Source organism: Halichoerus grypus, chromosome 2 (assembly GCF_964656455.1).
Source record: "Halichoerus grypus chromosome 2, mHalGry1.hap1.1, whole genome shotgun sequence".
NCBI classification, from domain to species: domain Eukaryota; kingdom Metazoa; phylum Chordata; class Mammalia; order Carnivora; family Phocidae; genus Halichoerus; species Halichoerus grypus.
Window position 1 is genome coordinate 199,404,447 of NC_135713.1, and position 19,043 is coordinate 199,423,489.

The 19,043-nt window shown below is 42.8% G+C and overlaps 1 protein-coding gene and 2 long non-coding RNA genes across 5 annotated transcripts in view; 2 read left to right on the forward strand and 1 right to left on the reverse strand.

The window, feature by feature from the left end:
* The window catches only part of LOC118530372 (uncharacterized), a 69,556-nt gene extending 67,665 nt beyond the window's left edge, over positions 1-1,891 (reverse strand). The window contains exon 1 of the long non-coding RNA XR_013445176.1: positions 1,752-1,891. This is a non-coding gene — a long non-coding RNA (uncharacterized LOC118530372). The remainder of the gene's footprint in view (positions 1-1,751) is intronic.
* On the forward strand, positions 1,763-13,039 carry KCNJ2 (potassium inwardly rectifying channel subfamily J member 2). 3 transcript variants are annotated; one of them, XM_036083783.2, is made up of 2 exons: positions 1,763-1,958; positions 7,760-13,039. In XM_036083783.2, the coding sequence occupies exon 2, from the start codon at positions 7,978-7,980 to the stop codon at positions 9,259-9,261; it is 1,284 nt and encodes a 427-aa protein (XP_035939676.1). In that variant the 5' UTR covers positions 1,763-1,958; positions 7,760-7,977; the 3' UTR covers positions 9,262-13,039. The 3 variants fall into 3 exon arrangements, with proteins under 3 accessions (XP_035939676.1, XP_035939675.1, XP_035939678.1); XM_036083782.2 differs by lacking the exon at positions 1,763-1,958 and adding an exon at positions 2,643-2,819; XM_036083785.2 differs by lacking the exon at positions 1,763-1,958 and adding an exon at positions 4,022-4,212.
* A 3,040-nt stretch (positions 13,040-16,079) lies between these two features.
* Positions 16,080-19,043, forward strand: part of LOC144380883 (uncharacterized) — a 63,620-nt gene continuing 60,656 nt past the window's right edge. Inside the window, exon 1 of the long non-coding RNA XR_013445177.1 lies at positions 16,080-17,776. This is a non-coding gene — a long non-coding RNA (uncharacterized LOC144380883). The remainder of the gene's footprint in view (positions 17,777-19,043) is intronic.

Here is a 19,043-nt window from a genome sequence, read left to right on the forward strand (position 1 = left end):
CATTTTCCTTATTTAGCTAAATAATTAAGGTAACACTTTGATTCAGGCTGCGAAGCTGCTTATTGCAATAATCAATTTTTCTCTTTCTATTTCAAGAAATAAGCATTGCTGCCTATCAGCCCATGGTGGGTAAGAGTGATGTTGATAAGAAAGATTAGGGTATGTGTATTCATTTGCCCCCTCCCATAACTAAATTTACACAACCAACCATAATCTTATAACTTTGTGTTCATTTCTTTAAAGAGTCTTCTATTAGGGGTGCCTCAGTGGCTCAGTGGGTTAAGCATCTGCCTTCAGCTCAGGTCATGATCCCGGGGGTCCTGGGATCGAGCCCCGCATTGGGCTCCCTGCTCGGCGGGAAGCCTGCTTCTCCCTCTCCCACTCCCCCTGCTTGTGTTCCCTCTCTCGCTGTCTCTCTCTGTCAAATAAATAAATAAAATCTTAAAAAAAAAAGATTCTTCTTTTATATGAAACTATTTTGGCCTATGGGGTACTCAGTTTATTTAGAGTAGAATATTAAAGTAAAACAATTTCAATCCATGTTCCAGAGAAATGGCATCCCTTTCTGGGTGATTGATTTTCAAAAAGAGCTCATTACCTGGAAATAAAAATGCTGCCTCTCTGAATTCACATGGGTTGGGAAATTCTTAGCCATCTACAGATGCATAGATTGAATCATGTTAAAGAAGAGACATACATAATGATTAATTTCCTCTTTCCATTTAGGCTTAATATGTTTTAAGGGATTAACTGGACCTCTCCCACCTGTTTCTTAGAAGAAATCCATGCAGAAACACATTTCAGAAGAAGCCTATTGTGGTGGAGCGAGATGTTACTCGTTCTCTTTCCTTTGACTACATAGAATTAGCTCCTCTGTCTCCCCGTTTTTAGCTTTGGGCTACAGCCTGGGTTTCTATACATCCATTGATTTTCCAGAGTTAATTCAAGCTGTTTAAACGTAATACATTACTTAATAAATATTAAAGTAGACAGACCCCCCCCACCCCCGCCCCCGCCCGGTGGTGTGAGGCATTATTCCCCCGCATACAGGGTTTTAAAAGGCAAGACGGTTACAGGGCTTGCAGGGCTGTATAATCTCAGCGAGTGGAATGGAACAGCAATACGTTCGGCTATCAAAGCAGATACACCGCATGCTCAACTTATTGCACACTTTTAATTTCAGTATCTCGCTCAGCGCTAGGAAAAGCGGCACACTTGCTAAAGCGGGGTTAAGTACGCATCTGCAAAACCTAGCATATCTCACCAGCACCTCCTAGGGGCCGTGTGGGGGTATGAAGCTAGGAAGTGGGTACCCGCGCAGACCCTTTCCTTGAATTGTCAGTTTCACGTCCCCTACACACAAAAATCCACCGTGTCTTTGCCGCCCCGAATACGAGCTAGATTGGCGAAGCAGTTCGGCGACTCTAGGGAGGCCGTTGAGAGGTTTAAATAAACTGCACGAAAGACGCATTTGCTCGCTTGAGGAAATAAACATTACACACACACACAGGAATTTCAAACTCTGTGTAAGGAAGACTCCTAAATATATTGTGTCCTTTAAGAGCAAAGCTTCGTTATGACACCACAGCACTCAGAGGTATATGCACTTACTCCATTTACACACACACACACAGACACACACACCGACACACGGGCACACGGACACACGGATTAATCTGCAAAGTTCCAGGATCCAGACGCGGTTAACACTGAAGTTGACATAGGTTTTTAAAGGGTCTACATGCTCTTGCCTGGTTGCTGGGAATGAGGGCTGGGAGGCGCTGATGCGAGGGCAGAGCTGAGTGTCTGTAGGAGTTGCTGTTCCAGAGAATTCATTACTCTAATTGCTCTGATTTTAGATCGGTAGAGCGTGCCGGGCGGTGGTGGAGACAGAGATTGAGGGCGGACAATGCGAGAGGGAACGAGTCGTTCACCCTTCAGAGAAGTCCAGGCGCTTTGTAAGTAATTCACGAACAGCCCGGAGCAGAAAGAGCCCAGCGCCTCTGCAGTTGCAACAGTTGTGCGCGTCTGAATCCAGCCGGGTTCTGCGCGCCGGTCCCGGTCCCTTTCCCCAGTGGATTCGCGGCTCCTCCGCGCACCGCAGGTTCTGCGGGGAATTCGGGGGGGAGGGGGCGTGGGGAGCTCTGGGTGGGGGGGGGGGAGCGAGGGGAGAGGGAGACGCGCCTGGGCTGAAAGGCAATCCTCCCCGCCTGCAAACGTGTCGTCCCGCCCTGGCACCTCGCGGGCCCCTCGAGGAGCCCGCACAGCACAGCCGCCACCGAGGAGAGGAAAAGGGAAGTGTGGGGCTCGGCGAGGGCGAGGAAGCTTTGCCCAAGGCCAGGCTGCAATTAGGCAGCCGCAAAAAGCCCGGCCGCGGAGCTTCCCACCTGCTGCTGTCCCAGCTGGGGCGCAACCTCCTCCTCCCCGGCCGGGGCCGGACTCCCAGCCCCGGCTCGCAGGGCGGAGGGGGCGGAAGCGGCGGCAGGTTCTCCTCGCTGGCAGCGTCGCGGGCCGCGGGTGTAGCATCGTCCCCTCCCCGCCGCGATTCCCGGGGCTGGCCGTGCGGCCAGGCGCGCTGCGATTGGCCGGCCGAGGCCGGGGGGCGGAGCCAGGCGGGCCGGTATCTCAAAAGAGCCCAGGATATTGCAGAGCGCACTGGAGCCCTGGCCAGCGCGCAGCCTTCCCCGGCGCCGGCAAGCTGGGTTCTTGGGGATTCTGGTTTGCTTTGGCTCACTCGCTTTTTACAAACTACTGGATCTTACATGCCTCTGTACCCCCCACTTCCACTTCATGTCCCCATGCTCCTGCGCCAGCAACAGGTAAGGGCTGCTGTGTGTTTTCTTCCCTCCTTGTCTCCCGCTGCCTGTGTGTCCTGGGGAGTGGACTCGGGCCGCCGTCCCCAACCCTACCCTGCCCCGCTGCTCCAGAGGTGCCCAGCTGTCACGCTGCTGTAGCGCTTACCCACGCTGCGGAGTCCCAGATCATGCCTATAGAGTTTGTGTGCGCACCAGAACATCCCCAGAGCTAAAAATACTGAGACATGCTTGGAACAGTTGAGCAATAGAAACAGATTTCTCTGCAGCATCTGTTTGTGCTCATAACTTCCAGTGCACCAGCTGTAGCGAGATACTGAGTTTGGAGACAGGGGCGAGGGAGCCTGTGTTCGATTCTCGCTCTAAGGGGAAAAAAAAAAAAAGGCGAGGGTGGGGGTGGGGAGTGCTTCTAGAGCACTGGTCTCAAATCTTGGCAGACTTGGGACTCAGCACTAGTCTTGATCCTTGGCGTCTTTTTTTTTTTTTCCTTTGTCATTGCTTCAAGTGTAGCATCGAGTTCCAAACAGAGCGAGCGTCTCAAAGTTGCTTTGCTGGGGAAAGAGAGCGCGAGCCCGAGTTGGATTTGAGCCCGAAGACCGCAAAACTTTCACATCATATGTCACTCCCTCTTAAGCAACGTATTATTCTTAGTAATAATAGCATTAATACCTAAGTTGAAGACAGCGTGGTTTCAGGAAAGAGCACAGTGGTCAAAAAGACTGGATTCTGCAAGAAGATTGCATCATAACATAGACTCGTCATGACAATTGAAAAAAAAATCGAGATAGGAAATGGGCAGTTTAAGTGTCTGTGTCTGGATGAGCCTTACCAATGGGATGGTAACTAGGATACGGCTGTGAATCCTGGGGATTTTCATATACTCAGAATTACCTGTTAGGAAACAAGGCATTGAAAACGTGTTTAGGGTATGCAAAGAATGCATATTGCCTTTTACCACTTGCTTTCTTTTCACATTAATAATCAATACGCTGTTAGATTTCCTCTCACTAACCACTGCCCTAGGTCTGCTATAGATTACCTGTTGCCAATAGCTGGAAAAATCTCCAGGCTCAAGGAGTAAGAGATGTTACCACAGGGATGGTGAGAGGGGTCAAAGTTGGGGTCAAGGTCATTTAACTTTGCTTTTAACCCCTCTCCCTCCTGTTTTGATGGCACTTTCTTTAACATTATTGGTATCCTTAGGAATATTTATTCGAAACTCTTGTGAATTTGGCCTTTTTTTTTTAAGGACACACAGTATTTCTACTCTCTTCAGATGCCCCAGGTGTAGAATCTCTGGGTAACTGTAGAGTCCTTATATGACTTCTCAGTAGCATGAAAGATTGGCCACATCTTTACCTGAACAGATAGACCATTGCAGGATTTTTTTAATCACCAGGTACGTATATTTCTCAGCATTTGCAAATGCTGAGTGATGCTACGTGCACTGTTGAGTATAGATGTTAGCTAGATAAATGCCTATCCCTCTACCCTGCCCCTATTTCCCCTCCCCCTCCCTTCTGTTTACTGAGCTTCTAAGAGGTTGCTTTGCTAGCAGTTGTGCTCACATAGCAACATGTGCCCAGAGCACACTCAGGCTGGTCTATATGGCGTCAGCTGGGGAATAACTGCTCTAAACACTCATTAGCAGACCTCTCTCTCAGCCCAGCACGCTTTCTTTTACTATCCTTATTTGCTATCCATAGTCAGAAACTTTCTTATCCACTGCACACCATGACCATATTATGAGACACATTTATTCTCATTTATTTCTCATAATTATGTTTTTCTAGTTTTTTATCACCCAAATTGGAAATATTTCCTATATGGGAACAATGATTTAGATTCACTCATTTATACAGTGTTATCTCCTTGACCTTGAATTTATCTATAGCGCTCTCTCTCTTTAACATCTACCTAAGGTTGAAACGGCTGAACTATTTTTTTCCATTGCTTATGCTTAATTTTGGCTCAGCCTATAAATAGTCTTAGCATGAACAGCACCACATGTAGCCTCTCAATTTCCCAGAAATACTTTCTACCTCATTGGTTATAGCCTGGGTAAAATGATTATTTGTATCTATTAAATTTATATCAGGCCCTTAAATATTTTGGCTGAGAGGGGAGTTTACACATCGTTCGTCAAATCGAATATGGTTTCTCCTGAATTGCACCCAGCAAGGAGGCAGATCACTTAGTGTTCTCATCTCCTCTTAATCGAATGTTTCTCAGAGAATTATTTTGAATATATGCCTAAAATAAAGCTGCACAAAAGCCCTATTCCTAATGAAAGTTTTTTTCCAGATGCTCATGAATCGGTGATTTTTAGTGAGAGAAAAGCAGGCAAGGAAGTTTTCTGCTCGTCTAGAGCCACTTGGGCATGTGGGCAGGTCAGTGAGGAGGGCGTTCTTCATAATGAGATGTTAAGACAATTACCCTAGCAAACTGTGGCAGGTTCCAGATTTTTGCTATGTAGTCAGCTCCCCAAAACTCTGAATACACATAACGTGTGTGCACACATATACACACATAAATCTGTTTTGGAGCATATCTATTGGAAGTGACAAAAGCTTCCATTTTGCCAAAAGAATCTTTCCCCCCCACCTTTCCAGGCAGAATGGTAAAATTTCTAAATGATGCTCCACATGTGGAACAAATTCTGTCATTAACAGTGGAAATAAGACAATAATAGTCATTCAATACAGGCTATTTTCAAAGTTCTAAAGGCAGAGAGCTCTTGGTTAGGAAGCTGGTATAGTGTGTTTTGTGGAATTCAAACTAATGTCCTGGGGTCAAGATTTTTGGAAGGTCATAATTCAGTCTTTAGATTTCATATGGTTGTTATGCTTTAATCTGGAAAGAGTGCAGAAATAAGTCAGAAGAAATTTGAAACTGTCTACTCATGGTCCCTAATGGTAACTCAGATGGAAGGATTGTTTTGAATCATAAAAAGGGAGTTTCTTGGTGTCAACTTATAAGATTCTGAAGTCATTCAGACCTCAAGGATACAAGCACTATTTAAATGAGGCGCCCCCTTCCCCTGTTTTGGAGAGTACACCTGCATCTGATGTTCTATTCTTATCTCTCTCCGGTTTTGCATAGAAATCCTTGGCAATTTCATTTGAGCCCAATAATCTGAAATCACTGTTAAAAAAAATTCTTTCCACGTCCAGGATCTAGAACCCTGAGGAATAGGAATCTTATTTCTTTTGTCCAAGTACAAACTTCATAGGGAAGCAGACAAAACATTGAAGCAGGTGGAAGACTGGGAAGGCACAGTAACTTCTTTTTATAAAGTAATTCAAAGGCACTTTCAAATCGGGCATCATTTACGTGTCAAAAGCTGCCAAAATGTAACACACATTGCAATTTTCACAGATGACTAATCTCAGGAAAAATGTGTTGGGGCACATTCTTGCATAATAACTTGGATAAGGAGGGAGAAGTGAAAAGACTGTAACAAGGCATTTTCAAAGACAATGCACCTTGCCTCTCTTTAAGGGGGTGCGCAAAAACAAGATAAATGACTTGCTTGATTTGTTTGCAGGTGGCTCGGCTGAAATTGGTTCTGTTAACTACTTAATCTCAGTGTGGTTTGGGGGGGAGAAAGAAAAAGTGGAGTCCTCATTATCAGGGCTGCAGCGAATTTCTGTTCCTTTCCATCTGTTTTCCATCGTCCCCCTTTACTACACGAGATCGATTGGGTTGTTGGACGAGTGGAGAATCACTTCTGGTTTTTTGTTCTATGCTGTATTCATTTTGTTAATTTCTATTTGATACTTGGACTTTATCTTAGACTTCTGTGAGTCAAGGAAAAAATAGTTTCTGTGGAGTGAAGATGGGAAGTTAAAGTAAATAGGCAGTTTTTATTGAGGTTAGGATGAGGCTAGAGGAGAAAACTGAAAACTACTGTTTGTTCACATGAGGTAAAGGTGAGTGCCTTCTCCATGGGAACATAGAGCAAACAGTAGCGCTCGAAGTGAAAGTAAGCTGACTGACAATTATGACCTACTCCTACAAAGTTGTCTCTGTTTGGGAAAACACAGAACTGGACCCGCATGAAATGAGTTCCTGCCTTATCTCAATCCGCTAAAGACCTGGTCCTTTGGCACAAAGGTGCTTACTTCCTAGCCTGTCATTACACATGGCGGTCCCCTCTCTGGAGAATTTCAGGACTCATTGCTAGGCAACAGACTCGCTCTTTATCCCCCAGAGCAAACCTACGCCTTCAAGTCAGAATCACTTGCACTAACAGAGATGTTATCGGGCATTTCTGCAAAGGGGCTGCTTGCAGTGTGTGAAGTGATGAAGCAAGCCCAAACAGTCTCCAGAAATTGGGACCGATTTCAGGTCATTATAAGGGCTGTCTGCTCAGTTGTTTTTTGTTTTTTGTTTTTCTTATCATTTAAACAAAATAGTCTGTGCCTTCTGATTTTCACCGTGTCATCGAGGGCCCCGGCATCCTCCCATAATGCACCTGCAACTCAATTAATATTAATATTCTGCCTTGATGCAAACTGTTCTCTAGACATGTCTGAGTTCTCAAAGCCTCGTGACAAACCTTGGACTTAGCAAGTCTTTCTTCTGCTTAATAACTTGGGACCCTAGCAAGGAGAGAAGGCCAGAGAGAGAATGAGAGAGGTTTATCTGTAAAAAGAGAATCTCCTAGATTGCTGGAAAAAATAGGGGAAAAAGAACCTGAAATTTTGATTGAAAGACTGTCCCAAACAATGAACTCTCCTGTGCTTAATGACTTTATGCTTTAAAATACAGTAAAAAATATTTTTAGGGTACAAGGAAATTAAATACCTTATAATTTACTGCAGAGTATATTTATCTGTATCTGGCTGTGTCTTGCTAGGAAATGTTACCTTAGAGAGTAGAACCCATTAATAATGACTTCTTTTCTAATGAATAATGTCTTTTTTTGTTGTTGTTGTTTTCAGGACATGTACCCTGGATGTCAGCTGAGTTACTGAGGTAGCTCTGCATGTCCGTAGACAGACCTTGGTAGAACCTCGAGAGGCTCCTGGAAACCCCCAATCTCTCCGTATTCTTTTTTGTGTGTGTCCTCACTGAACATTCAAAACTGTTTCTCCAAAGGGTTTTGCAAAAACTCAGACTGTTTTCCAAAGCAGAAGCACTGGAGTCCACGGCAGAAGCGATGGGCAGTGTGCGAACCAACCGCTATAGCATTGTCTCTTCAGAGGAAGACGGGATGAAGTTGGCCACCATGGTGGTTGCAAACGGCTTTGGGAACGGGAAGAGTAAAGTCCACACTCGACAGCAGTGCAGGAACCGCTTTGTGAAGAAAGATGGCCACTGCAACGTTCAGTTCATCAACGTGGGGGAGAAGGGACAACGGTACCTTGCAGACATTTTTACCACGTGCGTGGACATTCGCTGGCGGTGGATGCTGGTTATCTTCTGCCTGGCTTTCGTTCTCTCGTGGCTGTTCTTTGGCTGTGTGTTTTGGTTGATAGCTCTGCTCCATGGGGATCTGGATGCGTCAAGAGAGAGCAAAGCTTGCGTGTCTGAGGTCAACAGCTTCACGGCTGCCTTCCTTTTCTCCATCGAGACCCAGACAACCATAGGCTACGGCTTCAGGTGTGTCACAGATGAGTGCCCGATTGCGGTCTTCATGGTGGTGTTCCAGTCAATCGTGGGCTGCATCATCGATGCCTTTATCATCGGCGCCGTTATGGCAAAGATGGCAAAGCCAAAGAAGAGAAACGAGACCCTGGTCTTCAGTCACAATGCTGTGATCGCCATGAGAGACGGCAAGCTGTGTTTGATGTGGCGGGTGGGCAATCTTCGGAAAAGCCACTTGGTGGAAGCTCATGTGAGAGCCCAGCTGCTCAAATCTAGAATTACTTCCGAAGGGGAGTACATCCCCCTGGATCAAATAGATATCAATGTCGGGTTTGACAGCGGAATTGACCGCATATTTCTGGTGTCCCCGATCACGATAGTCCATGAAATAGATGAAGACAGTCCTTTATATGATTTGAGTAAACAGGACATTGACAACGCAGACTTTGAAATTGTGGTGATTCTGGAGGGCATGGTGGAAGCCACGGCCATGACGACACAATGCCGTAGCTCCTATCTGGCAAATGAAATCCTTTGGGGCCACCGCTACGAGCCTGTACTCTTCGAGGAGAAGCACTATTACAAAGTGGACTATTCCAGGTTCCACAAGACTTATGAAGTGCCCAACACTCCCCTCTGTAGTGCCAGAGACTTAGCAGAAAAGAAATATATCCTCTCAAATGCTAATTCATTTTGCTACGAAAATGAAGTCGCCCTCACAAGCAAAGAGGAAGATGACAGTGACAATGGGGTTCCAGAGAGCACCAGTACGGACACACCCCCTGACATAGACCTTCACAACCAGGCAAGTGTCCCTCTAGAGCCCAGGCCCTTACGGCGAGAGTCGGAGATATGACTGCTTCTTTCTCTGGAATATTTTACTTTAAAATAACAGTCTGTTGGTCAAAGGCCCCAAACAGTTATTCAGACGACGGTACCGGTGAAGAGGTGGGTCAAGGCAAGTGGCCACAAAGGACTGAGGCTAGCACAATGGTTTCAAAGAAAGACTGTAAGCTCGGAGATGAACATAAAGCACTCAACATGCCTCCCCCCATCCCCCTCCCCCGTGACCCAATGGCACATACATGTTGTAGAATAAGTTATGGGGTTTTTATGTTTTGTTTTGTGTTTTTTACAAAACTTGAACTTGCAGGCAAGCCTTGGTTGGGTATTTGACTAATCCAGAATGCTTCTCTTTAGGGAACAAGAATGTTTTTAATGGCATAACAAAGGCAAGACTCTGCCTTAATTTTTGAAAAGCTGCTAACTACATGAACACAAATTGTATTTTTGTTGCCGTGTAGTTTTTCTTTCGTGTAATTTAAAAGTCAGTGTTGAACTTTGTTGAAAGCTCATGATATGTACTTAAAAGTGGCAAGTATTTGGCTACTAAGCTGCCAAAACGAGAGCCTGATTTTTTTGAGGCCAGTAATTTGTTTGCTAGAATTGATTTTCTCTCTCTCTCTCTCTCTCTCTCTTTCTCTGGTTACATAAGGGCATTATGTAACACTAGCCAAATGGTAGCCTCTGGGTTTTGTTTTGTTTTTTTTTTTTCCTTCCATGATGTTAATGGGTTATCTCAAATTTTAAGTTAAACTACCTAAAATAAATACCAAAGATAATGCACATTTTTGCACAGTGGAGCTTATACTAAAAAGGATCGAAAGCCCCACGGCTGCCTTGAAATCAAGAAACAATAACTTTGAACCTCAGCAAGACCTCGAACTGCCCTCTCCTTTTTCACCTTACTCAGAAAATAGAACATCATACACACAAAGTCTAGTAAGTGTCCGTGCTTTTTCGATTTTGCTCTTTCATACAACTTGTGTTTGATAGGGGAAGAAGAAAGGTGAAGTAAAATTCACACATACACAATCAAAATATCTTTTCTTTCCTGCTTGGTAGGGCTAGCCAGGCCAACGCATAAGGTGAGAGATGTGATGTGCTCCTAGATTTGTCTGGATTTCCCCTGTTCGCACATTCCAAAATTTATTCCATAAGATAAGACCTAAGTTGGAGTTAGTTGGCATCTTCAAAAGCTGAGCCACCCAAGATGAAAGACAGATAGGTTTAAACTCTTGTGGCTGAATGCATTGCCCCAACTGTCAGGACATTTCCAACTTGACTTGGCCTTCGAGAAGATGGCATGCCTGGCCTGTAGGCTGGTTCTTCCCATCAGTCTGTCTGGAGCGAATCCTACAGTGTCTGGAAGGCTGCAGATGCCAAAGGGGGGGCCGGCACGGTGTGGACCGGCCACTTTGATGTAGCACATCAGCTCAGGTATTCGTGATGGAGAGGAAAGTGACTTTATTTTAATGGTAGAGGGTAGGAATGAAAATGTCACAGTATTTGGGGGCCAACAAGAGCCATACAAAATATAACACAGCCACAAGTAAGAGGAGATAGCGATCCAAAGGGTTATTTCTCCTCTACGTATGCACATTTGAGATTGGATCCGAGCTGATCCTTCTTGCCTGTGGAGCCCTAGAGCAGGTTACTAAGGACACATTGTTTTCCAGAAGTCTCTCTTGCCTGGCTGCCTCACTTGATCGAAACATTTTTTTTTTTTTTCCCCTCCCTGCTCTAACTCAATCATGGAACTCTTTTTTGGTTTAAAGTTCCTTATGTGTGAATTCTGGGGGTTGCTGACTTTTCTTTTTCACTGGAGTCTCAAAATCAACTCTCTTATGGTATTATATCCCTGTATGCCATTAAAAAAACAGCTTGTTCCGGAATCCTGTATTTTGTAAACTGATGTGTGTGATGGTCTCTGGGTCTTGAACAGCCATCTCTGAATGCCGTGCCTGCAATAATATGAGAGTTTCTGCTGTTCTCAGCCTTCAAAGCCGCCGGGTTTGAAAACTGTGGTGTTCTTTTCATGGAAACCGAGACAGAGATGTCAAGCAAAGGGATGCTATTTTAAATCCAAATTTAAAGGCAGGTTTGGGAAGTTGTTTAGAGAGCTGGACGAATTGGGATTGACTGGACAAAAGGATTGACAGACGAGGGAACAATTCGGCTATTGAGGGTGAGAGGTTACTGAGGGCTTCAGCTGCTGCTATTTCGATATTTTGCAAAGGAAAATAATCAAACCAAAGAGTATTCAGTGATATGTAAATTAAATGAAGATGCAGTGGAGCACGGAGTGACCACTAAGAGGGCTCCTCCCAAATACACAGTGTTGCCACTTAAAAGGACTTGAGACAGTTGAAAGAGGGTGGGGTCTGGGGGCAAGAACGAGGGAGGGAAATCTTTCAACTTCTTTCTGAAAAACTGAAAAAAAAAAATCTAAAATTTCTGGTGCACAGGTTTGTTTTTGTTTTGTTTTGTTTTTTTCCAAGAAAATTTTGCAGAAGCTATGTTTTTAAAGTGTACATTTTATAAAGTTTATCAGATATTTTCATATTTAAAGCCAAATGTAAATAGAAGTCTGTAAAGGGAAAAAAAAAATGCCATAGAAAGTATAATTTCAGTGCAGCAATTTCGGAGAGCTAGTACCTCTATGCTACGGGTTAGCATGGTCTTAGCAAATATTTACCAGCCTTATAAGGTTCGTATTGCTATGTTCTGTTATTTATTTCAGCATGGACTGTTCCTTTGAAAGCTTTTCCTAGTTAGTAGTATTTTAACAATTACAAGCTTTAAATGGCGATTTTTTTTTTTTTTGTCAAGAGCCAAGACACAGGTAATGCACAACATTTTTTGTTGCATTTTACCTTCAAAACATTTGTCCTTATTGACTGGGTCTCCTTAATTAGTGCACATACGTCATTAGAATGAAGTCAGAGGAGACTCACCGTGAATACCTGGGGTCTCTTCCCAGCTACGTGTTCCTTCTCTATTGCAAGCAAAACCCCCGTTGAATTTACTTAGGAATTACTCCCTTTTAAAGAATTTTTGCTCGTATCTGGATGGGCATTATATTTTTGGGAGGAGGCATAGATTGCTGGTTATCCTATTTTTAAATAAAAGATAGACAAAGTGAACTCTATTTTGACTATTGAGAATGGAATAGTTTTCTATCCCTCTAAGAGTATACTTGAATCAGACATTGTAAGGATGTCAGGATAGACAGCACTGTAGCCATTTCCAAATTCCTGGAGAAAGTCTGTTTTACCTTTTTTTTAAAAAAAAAAAAAACACAAAAAAACTATTCATGCGTTATTTCTTCTCTTCACTTCCTTCCTTCCCTATGAAGCCCCATCCCAAACCTTGACCGTCTGTATGATGAGCTCTATCCCCCAAATCATTTTACCCATGCAAATGACAAATGTCAGCTCCCGTTTTATAATAAAGCCGCTCAGTAAAGGCAAAAAGCTTGTTCTGAGAAGCAGGGTGAGTTTTCTCACTCTGTGTCTAATAACGTTAAGGCGAAAAATCAAGTGTTGCGTAGTCCCCTCCCCACTCCCGACGAGAACCTCTTTTCTAGTTACGTTGGGTTTCACCTCTGGGCTCTGGCGAGTTGAACAGTCCCGGCCTTTGACAATCGTGATAGTTATTATTTTCCCGTTTGCCGTCTTTTTGTATCTGAAAGTCTTCCTATTGTACTGCACAAACCATGGATTGTACATATTTTTATATATTATGTCTTATTTTATTATTTCTAAATAAAAAATTTAAAAATTGAAGACAAATCCGTGCAAGAATTTGCAGGCCTCCTGTATGGTTACTGTTAGCATCGCTGAGATAGGAAGCCAATGTTCCCAAAGCACAGAACAGAAGGGCTGATAGTTGGGATGAATAGAGCCATAGAAATGGCCTCAACAGGGAGGTGTGGTGCAGTGGCAGATTAACTTAATCCAAGTTAGAGGAAGTCAAGCTCATATTTTGTTTTTGGACGGAACAGGGGAGGTAGAGAGAGGGTAGCAAACAAGCAAGCAAACAACACTGATGAAACATATTATAAGCTTTAGATTTAGAGTCTCTGTTTAAATGATGGTATTTATCCTTTATGGAGCCTAAACTATGTATAGGGTTCTGCCTTGTATGTTATCTCAACCATGCTCCCCCCTCCCAGATTAGGATAGTATTCTTCTTGTATTGTAAATCAGGAGTTGATGAAAGTATTCTGTAAAGGGCCGGACGGTAAATGTTTTTGGCTCTGCAGAACAGAGGGTCTGTCTCCATTATGCCCTTGGAGTGCAAAAGCAATCACTGATAATAGGAAAACAAATGATGTGGCTGTGTTTCAATAAAACTTTACTTATAACTACAGGTGATGGGCCAGATTGGGCCCATGGCCTGTAATTTATCAATCCCTGGTACAGAGGAAACTGAGGCTGTGTTTAAAGCCAATAAAATTCGAGTTCCAGGTTTTATGTGCCTCCACACTTAGTTTAATCCACTAAACTATATATTGTTTCAGGACACAAAGTTACCAGGGAACTTTGAGTCTGGAGATTGGAGTCTCAGAGAAAACGCTACTCAGAGAAAATGCTACTTCTTCTAGCAGATTTGGAATAACTTCAGTGTTGTTTCATGATTGGAAATCTTGAGAAAATCTGCATTCTGAAATATGGGTTGCTCCTTAATATTTTTTCTTTAACAAATACTCATGTGGCACTTACTGTGTTTCAAGCATGGTTCTAGATTCTTTGTAAGTATTAAGTACTTTAATCTTAACAGCAACTCTATGGAGTAGGCAGTGCTATTATCCTCATTTAAGAAATGAGGAACCAGGACCAGAGAGGTCGAGTGCCTTATGCAAGCCCACACAGCAAGTAGGTATGAGAGCTGAGATTTAAACTGAGGCCATTTAGCACCTGGCTGTACTTTTTACCAGTCCTCTGTGCTTTCCATTTGGAGGCATTCTTGGTTAAAAGTTTCACCATTTACCCCAAGGCCTTTCTGCCTCTTAATTTTTATTTTTCTAGGTGATGAAAATGCATTCTGGTTCTCCACATGGGACACATGAGCCCAGGATTCTCACCTCCTTCAAAACCTGCTCCTCCATTTCTCATCCAGTTCTTGGAGAGAGTGAGCAGCTCACAAAGGGTAGACTAAGGACAAATTTAAGCACTGGTTGTGGGATTTGGGTAAATTTCAAACTTCAAATTAATTTCAATTAACTAGGAATTGCTTAGTCCTGACTCCAGGCGAAACCACAAAGCCCCGTTACTAAGCAAGTTGCCCGTACCCTACCCCATCATACACTTCTGCTCTCTTCCCACTGTAGGGAGCCAAAGGTATGCCATGAGCTTCTTGGTGACTGAGCCCACTGAGCAAGATACAAAATGGTACCTCCAGACAGTGAGTTGAATGCGATATGGGCCTCACCTCTACTTTTTAAAATTTTGTTATTAAATACACATGCAAAAACAAAAGGCAGAGGTGGGATTTCAGAGACCTTCTGCTTAGGCTTCTTTTCAGTGACAGTCAAACAAAAACCTCCAAATACTGGCCTTCTGAAGCAGTAGGAGCCCAGATCACACTTGCAAAGAAGAAAACAAATTTCCCTCCAGAAATTTCCATCTTAGAGCTGGCAGAACAGATTAAGTCAATCAGATTTCCTTCCCCAATTTAAATAAATGCATAAATAAAGGAAGGCTAGCTCTACCCACTTTAAGGGAAGTAAAGAACCAAGTCCGTGATCAGCATATTTCAAGAACCCAGAGCCTTTTTTTTTTCTCAAAATAATTCAGGTCAAGGGCTCTAGTGACCTGATGATTTGAGCCACTACCTGAGGATTGTTATCGTGACTTTAAAAATTTCATAATTACAAGGTAATACCTGCAAGGCACTAGCACAAAACTATCACACTGACCTCTTCTAGAATAGGGTGATCACCTGTCCTGGTTTGCCCGAGAGAGGGATTTCCCCAGATACAGGGCTCACAGTGCTACAAACCGGGATGAGTCAGTCCCTTAGGTTGGAAGCTAGAGGAGTGGAGTGTCGGGGAAGGAAAGGAGAGAGAAGGTTAAGAAGAACATGGAAGGGGAGGAGTTTAAAATCCAACACAGGCGTGTTATTAACTCATAAGAATAATAATGATGAATAATTACCTCTAAGTGGCTTTCTCCAAATAACTGAGAGTTGTTGCCTCAAGGGCATCAATTGTTTTGGAGGGACAGTTTTCTAAAATATTACACAATTCTCTGCTTATTTAAAAAAATGATATGTATTATTTAATGTTTCCTTGTGCAACACAAGCTAATAGGTATTGCTCTGCCTGGTGCTTGTAAATTTTGTCCACGAAATCATCAGCTGCTGTTTCGTCCATCACCAGAGTCCCCTAGCATCATTTAGGTCTTTCCTCCCATCTGCTGTGCCCAGGAAATAAGATAATCCATTCTAAGGACTATATGAAGAACATCAGAATGCCAGGCAAATCAGGAAACTCACAGATGAGACACAAAAGTCTGGCTTGAACGGAGGGATTTCATGGTGACTGTACTCATTTCCAGAGATTTCTTTTTTTTTTTTTAATTTCAGGTTTCAGATTATATGCTGAGAGGTTGAGGCTGTTAAGGGGTTTGGCTTCTAGAATATCCTATTCAACTTGACCAAATATTTATTGAGGAATTATGATATGGTGCGGGTTATTCAGAGTTTTCTATGTGGACTTGGTCTTCCTTAGATCATAGTTTAGAAAATGAGCAGTTCAGATGGATATTCATTTTCATTCCTTTTGAATGGATATCAAAATATTTGGATATTCATAGAAAAGCAGTTGAATTTTAGATATAAGAAATTTACGTATAACAACAATAGCTACCAGTTGAGTATTTACGATGCATTAGCCACCACACAAAGAACTGTTGCCCTCCATAGGCAGGAATCCTCACTTCATTAAATATTTTTTTTCAGGCATGTTGCCATGGAGCCAAATACTTTTGCAACACCTTATTGGGAATTGCTTAAGTTGGTTTTGTAAAAACTTTGCTCCCAAAGATGCTGTTCTTTCACTTCGTGCTGAATGAATGTTCCGACCCCAGTCTCCACTGAGATTAGGTCTGTGGAATCATTTGCCTTAGCACCTCCCCCATCTAGACACATGGGCAGAAAACATCCCTTGGGCAAGTGTCTGGGTTCACTCCTGGTTAACAAACAAATGAACCAAATCTCACACTGTACAGTTTTATTTGGCTTTTGTTTTTCAAATTTTTTGCTAATATACTTCCATATCTAAAGTCCTAGTCAAGCAATTTCTTCTTTGACCCTGCAGAGGGTTCCACTAAATAGGATATATGAGAGTTTCTTTTAAAATATATAAATGGCTGCATTAGGGGTTTAGACACAGACCCATAACAACAGATTATTTACCAATAACAAAATGTTTAAGGCAAGTGCGTACACATCCCTAACAAAATACTCTTGGTAAAGGTGCTCTCAGATGGCTGCCATTCATGCAAAAACGAGGGAAAGTCGAATCAATCATTCGGAGATGTTCTTCAGCTCTGTCAGAAGCTCTTTGGGTGGCCATAAGATCAAAAGCGCTCCTCCTTGCCTTTTCCAGGAGCAGCCAAAAGTTGCAGGCTGCATCGCTTGGGCACATTCAGTCAATGAGGTAGCTGAATGAGATGCCCCGGAGTTGCCATAGAAACTGCAAGAAGCATCGAAGCACCTTCTCCTGCATCCTCTTTAATTTCATCTGAGTGACTTTATTCAAGAACCAAAAATAAAAAGTGCACAAGGATGTAATTATTTAAAAAGCTGTGTTCGATTATAAATACAGTATGTACTTTGGCCTCAGTCTGCAGCTCGCTCCTCCCTTCTGTTTCGAGACATTTGAACTATTCAAATGGGAGTCTTCATTTAAGGTTTAATGGAAGTGAGCCCAAATTTGCCAAGATAAGGGGATGAGGCCGTCTTCTGAGTTTCTACATTTTCCCAGCTCATACTCAATGTCTGGATGTGAAGTCTTTTAAAAGAGGGTCCATTTCTAGGGTCTGTTCATTCGTATTAGGCCACCTGGACTCACCAGGGCTTACTGAAATTGCTCTGCCTTCAGGCATTCACTGATCGAAAACATTCTATAGGTTTATGATCATTGTGTCGGTTAATAAAAAGAAGTGGACAGGAGAATGCCAAAAAGCAATTAGTGGAGAAGCTGGTTAACAAAACTCTTCTTTTTTTTCTTCTTCTTCTTCCTCTTCTTCTTCTTCTTCCTTCCCTCCTCCTTCTCCTTCTTCTCCTCTCCTTCCCTTTTTATCAATCCTGTTGCTACTGCAATACACAGCTCTTTTCACAATGAAGAGGTGGAGGAGGGAGACACACATCCCTCACAGTAGTCCTACTGCAATATTCACCTAGGAGAAAGGGTCAGGACGACAGAGGCAGCCCCTGTTCTTTACCCCTTCTGATGGACTGATGGATTAAATTTGCTGGAAGAGAAAGTTACCTTCTCCCTACTCTCCTGTTCTGGAAACAAGGTAATCCTGAACCTACCTGCTGGCATGATTTGAAAAGTGTTCAGGTTGCTATTTCCTGCTAGTGATTTGCATGAAGTGGTGTGCAATATGGAATTTACTTAAAAAGGACAAATGCAAAGGTACAAGGTATGTCCGATAAGCAAGAATACAACCTTATGTGTGGTCTGTGTATATGCCTGTGAATACATTTTCTTGGTTTGGAGGATTAGGTACACCCTCTCACCATTTTACATAGTGTGTGGGCCCTACCCTGCAAGGTTCTCTGCAAGGCAAGTAAGTCCTTTCTATGAGTAAAATATGAAAGAATGTCCCCGTTTTGGAGAGATGACAGCCTGCAGGTAAAAACTGGCTGGTTGATCTGGTGCCATTTGTAAAACCAAGTCGACTATGTTGCTTAAGCACCTGCTGAAACCAGCTACATGCTTGCAAAAAATACGGAGCTGAAGAAATTGCTTGCGAATCTAAGGTTGAAAATGTTTACTTTAAGGAACCTGGAATTCTCAGACCTTTGTACCTAGAGGTATGTAACAACTACTCAGAGGAGGTTATTACTCTGTCCATCTTAGTTATTATATAAGATAAAAAGAAATCTGCGCAGTTACAAAGCTGCCCTTATCTAACCAGGAGGGTCTTCCTAATCACATGGTCATTTGTTTTGCTTAGCATCTTCCTGGGTTTTAGGAGGCAAAAAGAGTCAAGTCTGGCTGGGCACTCCTAGGGAAGGGAGAAGGGAAGAGGAAAAAGTCCTCATAGAGATAGGACCTACAAGATGAGTTAGATTTTTTTTTTTCCTGTGCTGAAAACCCCTACTCAACCTCCCATATGAAATTTTCTGCAAAGCCCACATTGCTTCATAATGGATTTTTAAATCATTTTGGAAAGACTCAAAGAAGAATTGAATTCTAGTTGTGGGTCAATGTGGGGAAAACAAAAACAAAACCAAACCAACACCAACAACAGCAACTAAAAACCAGAAACAGTCCATCTGAACTCAGAGCCAAGCATATATTTAAAGCTGTGTTTTAAGGAACCTCTGAGTGGTTATTACCTACCTCTGGGTATAAAGATCTGGGAATTCTAGATTTTAGAGTCCAGTTACTTTTGACCTTTGAGCCTTGGTTTGCTCATTGGAAAATAAGAACAAAAACAGAATTTTGTGAGATTTGAAAGATCTTTTTTGTAAGAGTGCTTTATGATTGAAAGTACTGTATGTGTTAGTTTTATATTTGTAGTAGCAATTTTTTAATTTCCTAATACATATCATCTT